The 20,264-nt window shown below is 47.7% G+C and overlaps 1 protein-coding gene across 1 annotated transcript in view; it reads left to right on the plus strand.

Moving 5' to 3' along the window:
* Nucleotides 1–6,397: 6,397 nt before the first annotated feature.
* Nucleotides 6,398–20,264, plus strand: part of Fam83f (family with sequence similarity 83 member F) — a 29,129-nt gene continuing 15,262 nt past the window's right edge. The window contains exon 1 of the mRNA XM_027404047.2: nt 6,398–6,856. Within this exon, the coding sequence (XP_027259848.1) occupies nt 6,398–6,856 (459 nt within the window). The remainder of the gene's footprint in view (nt 6,857–20,264) is intronic.

Genomic DNA, 20,264 nt, shown 5'->3' on the forward strand with positions numbered 1-20,264 from the left:
TTCATGTGCACTTACACACACACACACACACACACACACACACACACACACACACACACACACAAACGCTCATTGGGATTCTGGCTACATGGATTCATGTGCACTTACACACACACACACACACACACATACACACACAAACCCTCATTGTTTCCCCAAATGGATAGCCAAGAGTTTTAGGGGCAGGTGAGAGGTCACCATGTATTTGTCTTTTGGAGCTGCAGAGTGGGTGAGAGGAGAAGGATACTCCACTGGGATCCCAGGATCTGTGCTTCTCCAGATGCAAGTGAAACCTCTTCCCCTTGCTCTCTCACCTTCTCTGAGAACAGCAGCAAGGAAAAATGTTACCAAGGTGTGAGTCCCCAAAGTTTTATAACAGCCATTCGTGACACAAATTGCTACAGAGGAAAAAAGTCACCCCTGGGAAACTTATCTAAGAATATATCATGAGATGGGTTATTTTGGGACTGAAATTACACAGGAGGGCCTAGGAAAATAGACATGCACAGGGCTGAACACAGCTACAATTAATGTTAACTATAAGGTGTCATATCTTTACAAATGCAGAAAGCACAGCCTACAGTGAGGGCTGTGGAGGGTAAGAGGAAGGCGAAGCAGAGCCAAGTATCTAGGCAGGAGGTGGGTAGTCCTCCAGCAGGAAGGGACTTGTTAGGGTTGCACAGTTCTCAGAAGACAGCAGTCACCTTGGGCAAGGTGGCCTGAGGATTTGGAAATACAACCAGAGCGGATCACACCTAACTCAGGGAAACTCCAGGTCCAGAGCTAGAGAGACCAAGAGAGTGTGAAGGGTATTCCCAGGGTGTCCCTGGGCCTAGAGGGACCTAAGTTATATAGCTTAATCTATAGGTACCTAAAGGATATCGGGGTGTTTCTTTGTTTTATCTATACAATAATCTGCAGTGTTTAGCTATAGTGTAGGGTGGAAAGTCTGGGGGTGAGGCCATATGAATAAGTGTCCCAACATTTCTAATAGGTAGCAATGACCTTAAAGGGAACATCTCACTCCTAGAAATCGGGTTTTTTTTTTGGGGGGGTTGTTGTTGTTTTAGTTTTTGAAACTGCTTTTCTGTGTAATACTGGCTATCCTGGAACTCACTCTGTAGACCACACTGGCCTCAGACTCAGAGATCCTTCTTCCTCTGCCTCCTGAGTGCTGGGACTAAAGTGTCACCACCACCTGTCTAGGAGCCTTGGTTTATTCACCTGTAGTATCTCATAACAATCCCTTCCAGAACTGCCTTTAATGGATTCATGGAGAAGAGATCAAATGCAATTGCATAATTGTACATTTTTACCTCCATACTCATAGCCTCTCTGTCACTATGTTCCCTTATTACCCTGCCTTATGAAGCCCAGTGCTAGGGTTAGAACCTGGGGCCTCTCAAATGCTAGACAAGCAAACTACCACTGAGCTACAGTTACAACTGTGAATATTTGACATCCATCTGAACTATGTACAGGAGGCACCAGAGAAGCTACCTATGAAGTCCCATTCATCTTACCTATTCCCAGATGGCAAGCATGATGTCTGGTACTTATTAACCTCTCTAAAGTGTAAACTGAATACATAAGTCTTTGGAATGTTAAAGTGAGCATTGCTAAATAACCAGTGTGGGCTGGAGAGATGGCTCAGAGGTTAAGGGCAATGATTGCTCTTCCAGAGGTCCTGAGTTCAATTCCCAGCAACCACATGCTTACAACCATCCGTTATGAGATCTGTTGCCCTCTTCTGGTGTGCAGATTTACATGGAAGCAGAATGTTGTATACATAATAAATAAATAAAATCTTTTTGGGGGGGGTTCTGAGTCAGGGTTTCTCTATGTAGCTTTGGAGCCTATCCTGGGAATAAATAAAATCTTTAAAAAAAAACTTTAAAAATTTTTTTTAAAAATCCTTAAACTTATAAATAACCAGTGTGTTTCCCGTCAGCTGTAGGAAGACCTTTTTCCAATGTGACCTAAAATTCTAAAAGAGTCTACTCTGCTTCTAACCTTCTGTCCAATCCCAAGTCCTGTCCCATAATATTTGTGCCTCCTGAGGTGGTGGGGGACGCATGTTTTAATCATTCTAACTCAATGTAAGCACCAGGTGAGCTTGGTTGGGCTCACAGCTGCTTCCCTGTTCTAGGTGGAACAGGGCTTGATGAGCAGTAAGGCTCAATAAAGGGTAAGGGGCTGAATGGCTTCTAACTCTAAGCACAAAGCAAAGCCCTTAGCGAATTTCTATGGAGTGGGTAAATTGCCAAACAAGGCAAACACTTTCTCTTTCTGCTGTCCTTTACTTACATCTTCAACTAGAGCAGTATAGCAACCTGAGGAGGAGGGCAGGCTTTGAAGTCAAGCAGTCTGGGTTTGAATGCTGACCCTTTCCCTTACTAGGTGGATGGCCTGAAGTGAGTTCTAAACCTCTGTGTGTTCTGTTAACTCACGTGGAAAATGAGGGTAGGAATTTTTCCAATAGGGTTTGCAGTTCATTTGAAGTAAACATCAAATGCTTAGCATGGGGCATAGCAATTGCTGCTATATTGCTATAACCCTATCAGTCTCAAGCCTCAGTGGCTCCACTGTAGCTATAGCATAGAGTCTCCTGAAGCCAAGTCCCAGACAAACAAGTGGCTTTCCTGTAACCCAATCAATCTAGAGACTGAGTCAGGAGGATCTTGGGTTCAAGGCCAGTGAGGACTACTTAGCAAATCCCTGTCTCAAATAAAGAAATAAATAAATAAAGCAAGGAAACTGAGGTCTCCACCCCCAGGAATGTACTTCCTCCAGCAAGACTCTATGTGTGGCTAGAGTAAGATATTCCCCAGAGTCTTTTGAAGACTTGGTCCTCAGTTGATGGGTGCTGTTTGGGAAGGCTTAGGAGGTGTGGCCTTGCTGGAGGAATACGGGCAAGCTTTGAAAGTTTAAAGACTGCCATCATTTATAGCCTGCTTTCTGTTTCATGGTTTCAGTTAAAAATCAGGAGCCCTCATGGGGCCTCTGGTAGTAGATCAGTATTTATCCCTAGCAAAAGAATGGACCTTGGGAGCCCATTCCACATGGAGGGATACTCTCTCAGCCTAGACACATGGAGGAGGGCCAAGGCTCTGACCCAAATGATATGACAGACACTGAAGATTCCCCCATGGAAGACCTCACCCTCCCTGGTGAGCAGAAAGGGAATGGGATGGGGACTAGTGGGGGGCAGGGGAGAAGGGGAGGGAGAAGAAACTGGGATTGACATGTAAAACAAGCTTGTTTCTAATTTAAATAAAAAATAAATCTCAAAAATAATAAATAAATAAAGAAATAAATAAATATGACCCTCAACTTCCTGATCCTGCTGCTACACCTTTGCTCTGCCATCATGGACACTAACGCTCTGGAATTACAAGACAACTCTTCTATAAGTTGTCTTGGTCATAGTGGTTTTTTATAACAGCAATAGGAAAGAAACAATATATCATACCTCCTAAAGGTTCCATAATCTCCCAAAACAGTGCCACTAATTGAGGACCAAGTGTTTGAATATACACATATAGAGGCCATTTCTCATTCAATCAATCACAGATGTAGGGGACAGTAAGCCACACCTGTTAGAGGCTGGCTACAGATGTGCCTGACCATGCCTGCCAAGGCGTGGTCAAGGTGAGGTCAGAAAGATGTGGGATGGGCTCTTAAGGGGCAGTGAGCACATGGGAGTTCTCTGGCCTTGCTGCTCAGCTGTCCTGGACACGTTCTGGCTTGCATTTGGCTGGTATTTATCTGAATAAAGATATCTTGACCTTACGGACTACGGATTGTCTTTGTTCTGGTTATACACAGAAGTCCAAGATTTGCCTCCAATCCATAGCAATCTTCCTGCCTCAACCTCCCAAGTGCTGAGGGCACAGACATGAGCCACCATGCCCAGATCCCTAGTTCATTCTCTTAGGAAATAAACACTGGGCTTGGCAAGATGACATATGCCTATAATCCAAGTATTTGGGAAGTAGAGGTAGGAGGATCAGGAATCTACTTACAATGCATTTGAAGCCCTGGGCTATCTGAGACTCTGTCTCAAAGAAAAAAAAAAGTGAATGGCTGGAGAGACAGCTCAGTGGTTAAGATCACTGGCTGCCTTTCCAGAGAGGACCAGGGTTCAATTCCCAGAACCCACATGGAGGCTCACAACTGTCTGTAACTCCAATTCCAGGGAATCTGATACCCTCACATGGATGTGCACGCAGGCAAAACACCAATGCATATAAATGAAACAAAATGCTGCATGAATTGTGCCAGATGCATAGTAAGCACTGAGTAAATGTTTATTGAATCAATTTCTTCTTCAAGCACATGGCCACTTTTTGTTGTGTTAGTGGTTTGATTTTTGAAACAGGCTCTTACTACATTGCCCAGGCTAACTGCTAACTCACCACCCCTCTTACCTCATCTTCTCTGGTGCTGGGGTGACAGGTATATGGTACCACACCTGCTTGACTGCATTTATCAAAGCACATTTGGCATACTCATGTTGTCCTCGTCCAGCTGTATTGTCCTTGACTATTTGTCCTTCCCTTCCACTGCTTCAAGCTCCTCCATATTCCCTAAGCATAGGGTCTGGCATCTCACAGAGCCGCCAAAGCAAGCAAATGCTGTCCCAGATAAAAGTAGACTGTGCCTATAGTCCTTTTAGAGTGGGTGTTACAAGAAGTAAAGCCTTCTAAGTCTCGAAAGTAGAGAAGAACAGGTGAGATGACAGCCATCTTTGCCGCTCGCCATCCCTGGTCTTTGGGCTGACCTATGATGCCAGCAGGGACTGTTGTCACAAAGTCCACAATCAATTTTTAACTAAGAAATATTTTACATGTATAAGTGTTTTGCCTTCATTTATGCCTATGCATTGCATGCATACCTGGTGCCTGCAGAAGAGGGTGTCAGAGACTCTGGGACTGACAGTTGTGTGCACCATGTAGGTGCTGGAAATTAACCCAGGTCCTCTGGAAGAGCAGCAGTGCTCTTAACCATCTCTCCAGCCCTTGCAGACAATCTAATCACTTATTTTTTCCCCAGACTGTCAGTGGAAATAGAGAGATAGAGATAGAGGGAGAGTGAGAGAGCCCTAGAAGTAGTTGTTGACCCCTTCACCTATACCACAGGTTAAAACCAGGTCCTCAATAACCCCATGTCCCTTCACAAGAACAGAAAGCAAAAGATACCACGTGTAGGGGAAGGACCTCCTAGACTGCAGAGAGCCTAGTCATTCCCCAGTTTAGCCTCCCTTTTCTCGGGAGATATAGAAAAGCATTTATTTCTAGGCCTCAATTTCCTCGTTTGTGAAATGAGGGGGTTGGACTCATTTCTAAAGCTCCTTCCAGCTCCGAGACGCTGTGCTACAAAATGAGAGAAATGTGAACCTTTGGTTGCTATGATCTGAAAATATTTTGAATGTGGAGAATCAAAATTGTACAGCAGCACACGAACAAAATAATATGTTAATGACTAAGAAGATTGTATTTAATCCAATGGGAAACAGCAGAGCCTGTAGTGGTGGTGGTGTGCACGAGTGTGTCTATGCTCAGCTTCCTTCCTTGAGCTCAAACATATATTTTGAATCGCTAATATAGTAATCAGGCCTCTGGCAGCCTATCAGGCCCAAACACACGCACACACCACTTCAAATTAAAATGAGGGGCAAATGCACTGCTGCCTGCTTACATCGTTTCTGTTTGGGTGGTTCTTTTAGAAGAAAATTTTTGTAGTGACGGTGTTGAACTGACAGCCTCTGGAGGCCTCTGGTCTCAGAAGTGGGACTCATGGGCGGGGGAACTAGGGATCTCATTGGCATCTTTATTTTCCCACACCAACCGCCCCCTACATAATCTGGCTCAATAGCATAGGCACCCGGACCCTGAAGGCCGGAGCGGTCAGATTGCTAAACCCCGCAGGCATCAGGGCCTGAACATGTGCTCTGGGCCCTGCCTGCGGGAAGATGAGCCTCCGGGGGGTGCTGGATGTGTAAAGGGTCAAGTCGACGACCTTTCTTGCACCTATGGGTCGCAGCTGGGAGGCGGGCGTGGCTCAAAGGCCGCACGTGGCTCTAACTACAGCCCGGCTCCACGTTCACTTCCACTCCGGGGCTCCATGCCCCAGCCGGGCTAGGCAGGCCCGAATCGTCGCACGGCGTCGGTGGGGCTGCTCCGAGGACCCCGCAAACCTTGCAGAGGCGGCGGGCCCTCTCCGCCCGACGGCCGCGCCCGCACCGGGCCCGAGCCGATTGGCCGGCTAGCGATCGCTGGGCGGGCCGAGGCGGACCTCGCGGCCAGGTGAGGCGCCCCGCCCCTCGACCGCTCCAGGTGCAGCGGTGGGGACGGCAGGGTCCAAGCCCGGGGTCCCGGGACAGTGCTGCGGCACCATGGCCGACTCCCAGCTGAGCTGCCTAGACGAGGCGCACGTGAACGAGAGGGTGACCGAGGCGCAGGCTGCCTTCTACTACTGCGAGCGGCGGCGGGCCGCGCTGGAAGCGCTGCTGGGGGGAGGCGAGCAGGCCTACCGCGAGCGGGTCAAGAAGGAGCGGCTGCGGGACTTCCTCTCCAGCCAGGAGCGCCAGGCCCTCCGCTCTGCCTGGAGCCCCTACGAGGAGGCCGTCTCTAACGCTGGAGCCAAGGCCAAGGCCCCAGCCGAGCCCGGCGAGTCCCTGGCCTACTGGCCAGACCGCTCTGACACCGAAGTGCCCCCGCTGGACCTGGGGTGGACGGACTCCGGCTTCTACCGCGGGGTAAGCCGTGTCACGCTCTTCACCCACCCGCCCAAAGAAGAGAAGGCACCGCACCTGAAACAGGTGGTCAGACAGATGATCCAGCAGGCCCAGAAGGTAGGCCTTGGCCCTAATCCTGCACCAGTGGAACCCTCCCACACCCCACCCATCCCCACCCTCACCCCCACCTGGTCTCACTTCCCAGGCCACTCTCACCATCCTGGGAAATGGGTCCCCAGCTCATCCTCACCTCGTGGAGCTGTGATGAGAGACCTTTGAAAGATGGATATGAACGCTATTTGCAAATCACAAAGCACTGGACGGATGTTAGTCATTCTTATACTGTGTCCGGAGGCACCGGCATTGTGTTGATATAACTCTGTCACGTCTTTCTTTCTTGGGCAGTGTGGAGGCCGCAAGTCCCTGTGCTAAACTAGTCTCTCAATGGGCTTGATCATGACCTGAGCCCAGGGATTTATTTACAAGGTGTGTCCTTGGCCATTTTCCTATTTGATCTTCACAACCTCACAAAGTGAGTGGTTGGTGGTGACCTCCCTTACCCTCCACGCCAAGTGAACTTTTCTTGGAAACCCCTCTCCCCACAACGACCCCATTCTCATAATCATGCCCTTTCCTGGGCTTGGTACTAGAGCCCAGGCAGGATCGAATGGATGAGGGAAGCTATTTTGAGCTCTAGCTGTGGCTTGGCCCAGTGCTCCATTCTCCCACAAGGCAGACACTGGACTCAGCCGCTCAGGAAGAGGCTCCCATTTAGTCCATCTGCTCCGCTTGGGTGTTAAAAGATGTTTCCAAGGAGCCTGGTTAGCATTCCAGTTAGACAGCTAGCTGTGGGGTAGGTGAAAGACTAGTCTTTTCCTCTGTGCCCTTGGGTACTTGGGGTGATTTCCAGATAAAATGTGGGCTATTGCATTAAATCTGAATTTCAATTAGTTCTACAGTATCAGTTTATCCCCAATACTGCATGGGATACATTGATGCTGAAAGTGACTTTTTGTTTACCTGAATTCAGATTTAATGGGACAGCCTATATTTTTTACTTGCCAAACACAGAGAAGTGATATACTTTTATCATGTGTTTATTGTGTTTGGGTTATCCTGGCACATAGGAATTTCATGGAACATAGGGGAGTTGGTTCTCTCCTTCTACCATGTGGGTTCTAGAAGTTGGATTCAGATAGCCATGCTTGGTGGCAAGCCCTTTCACCCATGAGCCGTCTAGTCAGCCCTCCCATGGGATTTATTAAGCCACACCAATAGCCTCAGTGTCCAGAGGCTTGGGTTCACTGTTCGATTAAACTTCATAAATGTAATGAGAGGCAACTTTTTTCCTGAAGGCCAAACAGGACAAAAGATGCTAGAAGAGCAGCAGTGAAAGGCTCTTCCTGGGAGGTATGACCTAGGCTGTGGGCTAGGTAAGTTGCTGGAGGAGGAGTAAGTAGTTGCCTCTTCACTGCCCAGACTTCCACCTTCCTTCTAGAATTGTTTCTTGTCTAACTAGGCTTTCTTTGTACACTACACTCAGCTGAAGAAAAAGGCAAGGCTGGATACAAAAAAGGAGGAAAAGGAAGTAGGTGTCGGTAATGGGCAGCAGACTGTAGCTGGGGGTCAAGGGTCAAGACTCATGATGTCATATTCTGTAATACTCACTAAACCTTGATTTACTTAGTGCTTATGACATGTCACCCACTCTGTTAATGACTTTCTTATTTGCTTAAAAATTTTACTGTGTGTGTGTGTGTGTGTGTGTGTGTGTGTGTGTGTGTGTGTGTGTGTGCGCGCGCGCGCATGCGCGCGCGCCCGATCAGAGAATAGGTGTGTAGGTCAGAGAATAACTTGCAGGAATTTTTCTCTCCTTCCTCTCTGTGGGAGGTTAGTTGTGGGTTTGGAATGGTAGAGAGAGAAAAAACCTGGGATGGGCAGTCTCTTCGTTAGAGACTACTGAGCAGGAAGTGAGAAGTTTCTTTGGCTCCAAATGCAAAGAAGTTTGAGTGTTGGGAGCTGAGGACTCTGGGGCTTAGAAGGCTTGTGCACAGCACCTTCTTTTACAGTAAGGAAACTGAGGCACAGAGCAAGGGTAGCACTTAGGTTGTCAGATGTGGCAGCAAATGCGTTTTCCTCCTAAGCCATCTCATGCTATGGCCCCTTGTTTTTTATGACCCCTAGGTGAGACAGATGTTTTTTGTTTTGTTTTGTTTTTTATCTTTGAAGAAAAAGAAGTCAAGATGCAGGACAGTTAAGTTACTTGCCTAACTTAATAAACGGCTGAGCTGGAATCCATACACCAAAGCCCTTGCTCTGAACCAGTGTGCCTCCCTGCTGTCATTTATCATGGTGTGCTGGGATGCTGCAAGGTGCTTGAATGGATCTAATATGGTGGCAAGTTATGGTATCCATCATGTACCCCTGTTAGAAAAAGGCAGAGATGAGGCCCTCCCTGCTCTACTGCAACTTCTATGACAGGTCTGTCCAGTATTGTGGGATTTCCTTTACTCTTGTAATAAATCATCAGCAGAATCTTTTGAGGTTGCAGACTGACCTGGTACTTATTTACAGGATGTCTGCTGTGTGCCAGGCACTAGCCATAAAGATCCAAGCTGTGGACTTTGTCCTTCCAGCATTTGCTTAAATGCCCAGGCTGTGCTAGAAGGAAAAAAGAAGGAGTTTGGGGGCTGTACTTGGAAGGCTCCTGTGGGAGGTGGGTCGAAGGCTTGGAGAGGGGGAGAGTGAGAAATAACCCGGATGGACAGTCTCTCAGAGACTGCTGAACGGGAAGTGAGAGGTTGCTTTTGCTTCAGTGCAAAGAAGTTTGATTGGATGGAGCTGAGTAGTCTGTGAATCTTGGTAGGGGTTGAGGCTTGGTGTGTACAGCACCCTCTTTTACGGGTAAAGAAACTGAGGCACAGAACAAAAAGTTTGCCTAAAGGTCACTTGTATAGTTATAGAAAGACCAAGATCTCTACTGTACACTCAGATACATCACATCCTGACCACTGCCTGGCCCTGCCTCTTGCTCATCCAGCTGGTGAGCATATTTACTTGGCAATCAGATGAGATCCTCCTCCCTGTTCACCCTGAGGGAGAGAGTTTCCCATGTTTCCAGGGAGTGTCAGTGTCTGAGGCTGGGTTAGACCCATGAGATCCCATGGCCTTGGAGGGAAGGCAATCCATCTGGATGCCAGGGATTTGGGGTTTTATTTCATTTAATCCTCAGAATAATCTTATATGATGCTATTATTTTTGCTTTCAAAAAACAAATAGGAACAAGGGAGCTGCTGTGACTTGGCCATGCAAGGGACTCTTCTGTTCCATACCTGATCTTCAGGGAAAGAGGAGCCTAATTAGGGGATGCATTGAAAACACAATTTTGGCTTGGGGAAATCCCAGGTGTGGAAACCAATGAGGACATGGGTCAGTATGGAGGTGGTCCTTGGTTATGGGAAAAAATGTCTCTGAGGAGTTAGGTTCAAGTAGCTACTTTGTGAGCCTCTGCAAATGGCAGAAAAGCCTTCCCAAGCTATGCTGGTACCCAACATTCAAAGATCCAGCTGTGTTTGCTTGTGGGGTGGGGTTTTCTGTTGTTGTTTTTCCACCTTGAGAGATCTGCTTATTTTAATGTAGCTAGTGATTTTCTTTGTCTACTGAACTCCCAGCCTTTTAGAAACCCTGGCTTGTGCCATGCTAGCAAGAAAGACCAGGGCAAGCTGCTGCTGCTCAGACCTTTGGAACCACCAGGGAGTATCTGACAGCAAGACCCCTTAGAAAACTGGGAAGCCAGAGAAAGAGGAACAAGCAACCTTAGTTCCACTGGGTTTGCATCGCTCTGATCATGGAGGTCTCCTGAATGCTAAGCATGCATTAGTAGAAAAGAGATGGCAGAGACACACCCCTACACTTCAGTAGCCTAATAGTCTGCTAATCCATCTTATAATTCATTATGACAAATGCTTGAGAGAAGGTGTGGCAGGAGAGACACTAATCCCACCCATAAGCCAGATTAGGGAAGGTTCTTTGAAGCTGTCCGAGCACCTGACCTTGCAGGAAGGGTGAGAAGGTACCAAGCCTCTGCCTGTCCTTATGACCAGTGACATCCATTTTACTCATGACTCCTGCATTCTGGGGTCCCACATTCCAAATGCACCAACCGATGGGCGTTGGTGGCACATGCCTTTAATCCCAGCACTCAGGAGGCTGAGGCAGGCGGATCTCTGTGAGTTTGAAGCCAGGCTGGTCTCCAGAGCGAGTGCCAGGATAGGCTCCAAAGCTACACAGAGAAACCCTGTCTCGAAAAACCCAAAAAACAAAAAAACCCAAATGCACCAGCCACCCAGCTTTTCCCCCTTCTCCATGAACTGCTTGGTTTCCTTGGCACTGTAAGGCAGGCCATTGTCCTCATGTCACAGAAGAACCCTAAGGTCCCAAAGAATGAAGTAACATTTTTAGACCAAGGCCAAGGAGATTTGGAGATAGGCTCCAAAACACAAGATGTGGTAGATAAAGCAGCTTTGGCCAGACATCTGGGCAAGTGGTAGGAGGCAAGGATGAACAACTGGGATGTAGTGCCCAAGGACTATAGCAAAGTCTTGGAGTCACCAATTCATGTTACCAAGAGACATGCTTTTTCAGGTGACAGTCTTTAAGGCACCCTGTCTTTTTCCATAAACATCAGTCACTGGCCACATTCAGCAATTATAACAAGTTAAGTAACTTCTCTCTACCAGGTCCTGTGCTAGCCATTGACATGCAGAGAAGTAGATATTGTCACTCCCTGGGGGAGTTTTAACTGTGGTTAAAGCACTTGCCAGCAATTATGAGGACCAGAGTTCAGATCTCCAGAACCCATGTAAATGCTGGATGGCTGTGGTGGCCTACCTGTAATTTCAACCAAAGAAGGCAGAGTGCAGGTGATCCCCAGAACAAGCTGGTTAGCAAGACTAGCCTATTAACAAGCTCTGGGTTCATTTGCAAGACCTTGCCTCAATAAGGTAGAAGAGCTGTCAAGAATGATTCCCAACATCAACCTCCACATGCATGGTCACCCACACACATGTGTCAATATACACAAACATCACACCACATTCCTAAAGGGGGGCTTACATAATGTTTTTAAATCTTACTGGTTTGTAAAATTGTAGAGTCAGATAATATTCTCACTTATACCATATCCATCTTGTTGAAGAGCTGGTCTTTTTTCTAGCTCCCTTTGTCTCATCCTTTTTCCCTTCTGCCTCAGTGGAGTTTATTAGGAGAATCTGAGCTGTTCCCTTCCTCCACACCTCCCTCCCCCAAGACAACAAGGTCTCCTTGTATAGTTCAGGTTGGCCTGGAATTCCTACATAGTACAAGCTGGCCTTGAACCTGCTAAGATTCTCTACACCAGCCTTCTAGGTACTGGGATTACAGACATGTGCCACCATGCCCCACTTTAAGTTGCTCTTTGAAGTTAAGCTAAATGCAAGAGCCAGTAAGGACCTCTGAGCAGCCCAGGGTCTGCAAGTTTTACATATTGTCCCCTCTCTCAACTCTTCTGTCCTTCCACAGGTGACTATTCAACACACATGAGCAGTTCTGGGGTCTTTGCCCCATGAGGGCTGTTGCCTAGTAGCCCAGCTGCAGCTCCAGTCCTAGCTCCACAGCCCTGCTGGTTCTTGCCCCAGCTTGTCTGGGCTTCCCCTGCAATCTCTGGGCACTTTGGCTGTGGAGTTCTAAGTCTGTCTTTCTGCTCAGTCATTGTTGCTGAGAACTGAGATCTCTGAGTAATGAAGACTCAACTTCCGTGACAGTGACAGAAGCCAGGCTTTGGAGTTGAAGGGTCTTAGCTTCTGTCTTGATCTAGTCCTCCCCTTCTGACCTGGGCTCCTTTGGACAAATCTCCTCCCATTTGAGTCTGCTGCCCAATGTGTCTATAGATGCTTCAGAAACAGAGGGCTTGCCTGTGGAAGCTTGGAAGCTAGGGTTAGCAGAAACAGAAATGTTAATTGTCCTGGGACACAGCTGCTGCTTTCTCAGAGTAGTAAAGGGAAACTGCAGTTAGAGCTGGAAGATTCAGGACCTGGGGCACCCGAATGTGTGTTTCCTTATAGAGAGCTATTCACACCCCCAGTTTAGTTCATCTGTTGGCCTTGCTTTGATGGAAATAGGGGAAGTTGGCAGTTTGCCTGGCTCCAAACTGATTGCCTGTGGCACCTAAACCCTTAGGCTGGGATCCCTTTGGACTCTGCTATGGGCAAGGAAGAATAAGACAAAAAAGCATAGAAACATCTCCCCACCCCCCTTCCTAAACTGGGAGGGAAAGGCACACTTGAGAATGGTCCCTGGAAGGCCTGGCTACCTGCAAGTAGTCCCTGTACTGCCTAGAAACATCCCCCACATCCTTGAGCCTAGAGCCTCTTGGAGAACAGAGTCACCAGCAAGGCTCTGAGCTGAGTGCCGCTTTGAACCATTTCTTTCTTTGTTGGTGGAGGAGGGAGGCTCAGAAATCTTACACTATGGGTTCCTGAAATTCTGACAGAGGTGTGTGCCCCTCTGCTAACCCCAAATAGAACACAGGAAGTGGGGCCTTGGTAAGCATGTTCACGATCTTCTCTGGGATTCGTGGTTATAAGACAGGATCTGTTGGGCAGAGATCTCAGATGATTCAAGCCTTTACCAGAGAAAGGCATCCAAAGCAGGAAGCCAGGATTGGAAGACCTTATTCTTGCTCACTCTTGCTGTCTCTTTTCCTTGCTTATTGGTTGTCCCTGGACAAATTATTTGACTTCGCTGGAATCCTATTTCTGCATCTGTAACATGGGGGTGTTTTGCTGCATTGTTTATAATTATAAGATGGTGCTAGAAATCACAAGGAATGTGCCTTGAAAAGAGTGAGCAATACAGGCAGACAAAAGGATTTCAGTGAGGCTAGGTTAAAACTGTTGAGAAAGGAGAAGGGGCCTGTTTCCTTTAACATCATGGGGCTAATGGGAGGTATGGCATTCTAGGATTTAGGAAAGGCTGGCTGAAATCCCACCAAGATCAGACTCAAGGCTGTGTCCTTGGGCAAGTGTATGTTATCCTTGGGAATTGTGCTTTGGGGCCATCTCTTCCCTCTGAAACTTCCAAAAACATTCAAAATGTATTTGTCATTAGTATGCTTTGCCAGTCCAACCCTGGAGGCTTGTAAGCTGGCTTTGGAGACAGACAAGTCCATGGCTGTCAGCTGCCCTGATCTGGGCTGAGTCAGGGAGAGAAGGCAGTGTTGGGGCAGGTAAACACAGGCACGGGGGAGGGGTAGATTCCCTAGATTGCCCTATTTGGGGCCATAGCCCCTGGACTTGTGTTTACCCTAAAAGGTGAGGACCCTTTTAAGGATTACCATACTAACAGCCCTCCCCATCAATGTTCTCAACCCTCAGGATGCTGCCTCACTTTGGCTTCTGGCCAGCCCTGCCTCCCTCATAGAACATACAAAGCAGAGCCTTGTTCTGGGGCCAGTCACCAATCTGAGCAGGGCCGAGAACAGAGGTCTAGCAGGGCCAACTGCCTGCCCTGGCCCCTGGCACTAACTGGCACATAGGTACCCCACCTCTCCCCAGCTGCTCTGAGCAGCCAACCCAAGCCAGAGCTCCTACTTCCTCCAGCTTTCTCTTTCCTTCCCCCAAATCCATGGAGTTGGCTCTTGCTAATGATACCAGAATCTCAGCATTGGAAGAGAGCCGATGGCTTTCTAATGATTAGTCTCTGGCCCAGCTTCCTGATGATCTGTACTCATCCTGGGTACAGTTTGTAGGCTGGTCATCATTGTGATGGGCATGTAGGAGGCTCTGGGAAAACATTCTCTCTCTCTCTCTCTCTCTCTCTCTCTCTCTCTCTCTCTCTCTCTTCTTCTTCTTCTTCTTCTTCTCCTCTCTCTCTCTCTCTCTCTCTCTCTCTCTCTCTCTCTCTGTGTGTGTGTGTGTGTGTGTGTGTGTTTCTTTCTTCTTAAAATAATGAGTCAGGAGATGGTGGGTTGGAGGTAAAGACCAGGACTCTTCCTTTCTATGGCTCCTGAAGGCAGACTGTGAAAGACCTTCACTTCCCCCAAGGGGTTTCAAACTGCCCAGAGAATCCCCCATCTGCATGGTCTCTCAGCCTGTCTTACTGAGAACGTATCAAACACCAGCTACCAGAAATTAACAGGTGAATTAAATGTGAACCTTGCCTAGATCTAATGGGTGAGGAAAAATAAATAAATAAATAAATAAATAAATACATTTCAGTGCAGTGATAAGTGGGATATGGTGTTGATAGCTATTAGTTATTGGGTACCTAAGCTAATTTGGTTTTTGTAGTGTTGTAGGTACAACCAAGACTGTGTCCTGGAGAAGTGCTTCACTCACTGAAGTACATCTCCAGATCCATAGCCCCTTAGATTGTGTAATACCTCAGCAATTTATCATTTTGTAGATGAGGTCAGCGAGGATGAAGTCACACTTCTGGTCAGTAGTGGAGCTGGATGGAGCTGAATGAGCCTGAGACCTGTGCTTGCACTTGTGTGCTGAGCTCCCAAGGAGCCTAGGACAGGACAGACAGTGGATAGACTGCATGTGTAAGGCTGAAGGCCTGAGCACTGTAAGTTCATAATTCCCCTCCCCCAAATGTATAGCCTGACTGCATTCACCCACCAGCCCCTCCCTGAACCTAACTCCCTTGCTCCAGTCAGATACCTCCCTTCACACATACCTCCACTTCTCTGGAGAAACCCTGCCAAGGCCATATCCCCCTGACAATGGCCTCAATCACTCCTGCTGCTTCTCAGAATCTTCTAGGCAAGCTGCCAACCTGTTGTCCCACTTAGGCAAGCCCATCAGGAAACACCTAATCAAGCATTTCTTGAAACCTACCTTACTCTGCAGAACCTTGCTCTGCAGTGCCTTGTATAGAGCCTGGGGTACAAGTATATAACTCAAACTAGTGGATGATCCAAAAGCTCGTTTGTGTATCTTCATTGGATTTTTTTAAGTAGCTGATTTATCTTCCTAATTATGTTTGACTTTAAGCTAATGTTAAAATGAGCTTGCATTAGATAATTTTCACTAATTAACACCAACTTAGTGCAGGGGAAGTCATCCTAGAAGCATGTCTTGGGGCAGAGAAAAGCTGGCCTGGGATCTTAAAAAGAATTGTTGTGCCAGGTGGTGGTGGCATATGCCTTTAATCCTAGCACTCTGGAGGCAGAGACAGGCAAATCTCTGTGAGTTCAAGGCCAGCTTGGTCTATAGAGTGAATTCCAGGACAGCCAGGGATACACAGAGAAACCCTATCTCATAAAAACAAAACAAAACAAAAAACCCAAAACCACTGTGTTTACTCCCCAGGTCATGTATGCTTTTTGGTGGTTGAATGAGTTGATTTTGCTCATATGAGTATATATATCCTTTCTCTCTGGAGAGTCAGTTTGGGTCAGGTCTCCCTTGTATGTCCCCTGCATTCAGCCTTGTATCAGTACAGATGTCACAGGATCAGATCAGTAGGAAGTGATCTCCAGTATGCAGCAGTGAACAGGATCAGAGAAAGGACTCTGAACTGAAGCTGAGGTGTCTGGAGAGGAAGTGGCCTGCCTGGGCTCAGTTGGCTTTCAGTAGCTACCAATGCAACCAGGGAGCCTCATGTTTAATGATGTCTAATTAACAAGCCCCAAACAATGTAACATGGCTCCAAACAGCTGGGAAGGCAAGGCTGACAAAGCACGGATGTCCCACCAGCAGAGTGGTATCAGCCTGGCAGCCACACAGGGAACAGGACCTTGTTGAAACCCTAGATTTGCTTCTGCCTTCTTGGTGGGCAGAATTCAGGCCCAGACCACATCATTGGATCCAGAGGGAATCCTGCTTAGGGTGTTCACTGTGTGCACATGGAGACACACTAGCACGGGCCTAAAGGGTAGGCCAGAACAGATAAGCATCCTAGGGAGGGTGCATACTGCACTGGGGACTGGGGACAGAGAATGATCCCAAAACTGCCTCTTTAAAGATGAAACAAGGACCTAAATGGACCCTCACCACAAGAACTGAGTGCTGACAGCATGAGTTGAGATGTAAGGTCCCTAGCCTGCTGAGTGTTTGGAGGGCAGATCATCTCTGTGAACTCATTGTTAGAGGGGGATGTGGAAGGAACACCTTCAGCCAGTCTGAGGGGCTGTGGCTTGCTTCTGTAGGTAGTTAGGAGCCATGGAGTATTTGGGTAGAGATGGGGCATACTTAGAGTTGTGTTATGGGATTCATACGCAGGAAGAGAGAATGACCAGGGCAGGGTAGGCTGGTAACCAGTTAGTTAGTGTTGAGAACTATGTATGCCATACCCCACCATGGAGGAAGGGTATGGGGAGGCCCTCTCTCTGTGGCAGACAATACATAGTTCTATCCAGATATTATTGCATTTCTTTTCTAAAGACCGTAAAATAGCCACATTTTCCACTTCTACAGAGAAGCTAAGCAACTTGTCTCTATCTCATGGCCAACACAGAACTCCCAATTTCAAAGTCTGCTTTCCCTACTATGCTTTTGAACTATGGAGATTTAGGCGAGGGTGGAAGCAAGCAAAAGTGGTTGTGGTTTGAATCAGGGAGTGTTCTTGTGTGAGGTCCTGCAACTTGAGTGCCTCCCTCAGGGGCTCTCTTGGTCTGTTTTACCACTTTTATACCTGACTGCCCTGGGTTACATAAACTGGAAGTTTAAAGTGTCAAAACTACTCATCATTCAGATGGGACCTGTTATAGTGTTGATGACAAAGAAATTCCTTGCTATGTACCCAGAGTGCTTTCCACTTCCAGGAGAGTCATTTCCATATGCTGGAAGTTTCCTAAACTGTACACAGTGAGCTTGGCAGGTTCTGGACACATACCCATGTGCCACTACATACCAGAAGAGCCCTGTGAAGATGTTCCCTTCCCCATTTAACAATAAGTAAATGACCCAAAGCCACACAAGCAAAAAAGGTTTTCTGCTATTAGGTTATATATTCTTTTTCAAACATTAGCCTCACTCAAGGTGACCAGCCCACTCTGCACTCAGACCACCTAGGGAGGATAGGAGTGCCGATCCAGGGCATTTTCCAGGACCCAGGTATCAGAATCTCTGGGCTCTGGAACCTGCATTCTGGACAGCCTCTCCCCTCCCCCACCCCTACCCCAGTACCTTGTGTGGCTCCTGGTGATTCTTTACACACTAAAAGTTGATAACGGTGAGTGCTGCCCTGCAAACCTTGACCTCTCAGAGGATAGCAGAGAATGGGATTCCACAGTCAGGGGTATCTGAGTACAGGCTATTTGATCAGACCCAGCCTGCATGGCCCTCAGCAGTGGGAAGGGAAGGGCTGCTCTGTGAACCCAGGCAAACCAACCTTCTACCTCATGTAGAATAACCAGATTGGTGGCTATTCTGGGAGGCAGCAGCTGGACCTGTTTGCCCAGCTTCTGCCTCCCTTAACCAGAAGGCTAAAGGTGTGGGGAGTTAGCTTGATAGCAAGTGAATTTAATGATTCCTCATAACTGCACAGGTGATCTTGGAATTTCACAGTCATGACCTTATCCAAACCTCTCAACAGCCCTGCAAGGCAGTCATGCAGACTGAAAGTTGGGCCCCAGGCTTAACTAGGGAGATAGTGGCAAAGCACCCCCCCCAACTCCTGCCCCTTTCCCATCCTCAACCAAGAGAAGTGGCTTTCACCAGCATGCATCTGAGGTCAGCAGGCTGGTCCCATGGCCTTCGGTTTTCCTTCCACAGAGCAGTGGTGAAGATTGTGGTCTTACAGGCCCCTGCGGCCATACCTGCCTACAAAGCCTTTAGTTCCATGTCACGTGAGCTGGGGAGGCTTGTAGGGAGAATTGTCTGTCTCTACTCACAGTCTTCATTGGCATCCTGGTTTTGTGTGCTCTCAGGTAGTCTAGGATTCATAGTTTGTTATGGCCATATTGCCTGGAGAGACTGTAACAATTCCTGGTGCAGAAAAGCCCAGGCCTGAGCTTTAGTCCTAGTTGTCCTGAGACCCCACTGGATGATTTGAATGTTGGAACTAGGCCAATTGCTATCTAAGTCTCTCTCTTTGAGATTCTTGAATTTGAAATATTTCTGAACATAGAGGCTGAGTACAATGGCAGCCTGTGTATGGATGCGGTCAAGTGGCCTTGTGGGGGCTGACAGTGCAGATGCCCTCGGCTCCCTGCACTCTGTCAGAGGGAGGAGGCTGCCATTTTGTAGTTGTACAAAGGCACTTGCTATGTGTGCTGGGGAAGGCCTTGCATTCTGGCCTGGTTTCCTCAGTGCAGGAGCTCTCTCCCTTGGTTAAGTATTCTTCTCAGTCAGGGCTGGATGCTCCTTCAGTATCTTCAGTAAGCAGACTGGAAGCAGAGCCACAGACTTGTGAGCTGTCACTTGGGCAACAGCACCATTCTCTATGTCCTTGAGGAAGAACTTCAACTCTGCCTTCGAGCAAAACCACCCCACCAAAAATCTTACTCCAAATCTGTTTCCTCTCTTAACCCAGTGCCTTGTCATTAATGAGATAAAGGAAACTGCATAAGCCATCTACAGCAGACACAGCAGACACACATGTCTCCATTTAGACATGGAGAATGGCTTGTCCTGAGCTCTTTGCCATGTCCACCGTCAGAAGCCCACAGCCTGGGAGAGGAGGCGATGATGTGCAGACACAATGCTGGAGTGCGCGGAGCCTTTGTTGTTTGCTTACAATTCAGATGGGCAGGAAGCAGAGTGTGGTTAACATTTCTATGACAAGGGACTCAGGAAATTCTCGAGAGTTTTAAAAGCTGTGTAGATGCTTCATCAGATTATGGAAGGTTCAGAAACAGAAGGATCTGAGCCGTACAATATTACATACCCAAGGAGACACTTGTTTGTATCTAGCAATACTTGGTTGTCATCCCTGGGGGTGATGCTGCTTGTACCTAGTGAGAAGAGACCCAGATGCTGTTAAATCCCCTACAGTAACACAATAAAGTGCTCCAGCTCCAGGGGTCACTAATGCTTCAACAGAGAAGTCCAAGGTTAAGGTTATTGTAGGTCATTCTGAATGACCCAAAACAAGAGGCAGAGGTGAGGCTTGCCCCACTAATGGGCCCTACACATGTCAGGTCTCTAAGACCAACTGATTCATCAGCTTTGTTTTAGGCTACGCAGAAGAAATCAGAGGGCAGAAGGGACAGGAGAGACCAACGACAAAGCTATTCCAGAAATTAAACAAGAAACTGGGGATCCTGTGCTAGGGTGACAGTATTCATGGAACAGCAAGGGATAATGACCCAGAGAGGGTTCATGGGGCATAGTGAGGGGTGAGGACTGATAGGATTTCTTCATTGAGGAGGAAAAGCCAACACACTCTGGCTTTGTCTGTGACGAGAAGGATGTTGGAGTTGGAAGTGCCTATGGAGCAGGCTAGGGGATACATCCCAGCAGCCAGCAGCTCTGTGGGTGTGGACATCTGTCAGAGCCTTCTGTAGTCTGGGTCATCTAAACATACAGGGGCTGCAGGG

This window comes from Cricetulus griseus, chromosome 2, assembly GCF_003668045.3.
Source record: "Cricetulus griseus strain 17A/GY chromosome 2, alternate assembly CriGri-PICRH-1.0, whole genome shotgun sequence".
Classification (NCBI taxonomy): Eukaryota; Metazoa; Chordata; class Mammalia; order Rodentia; family Cricetidae; genus Cricetulus; species Cricetulus griseus.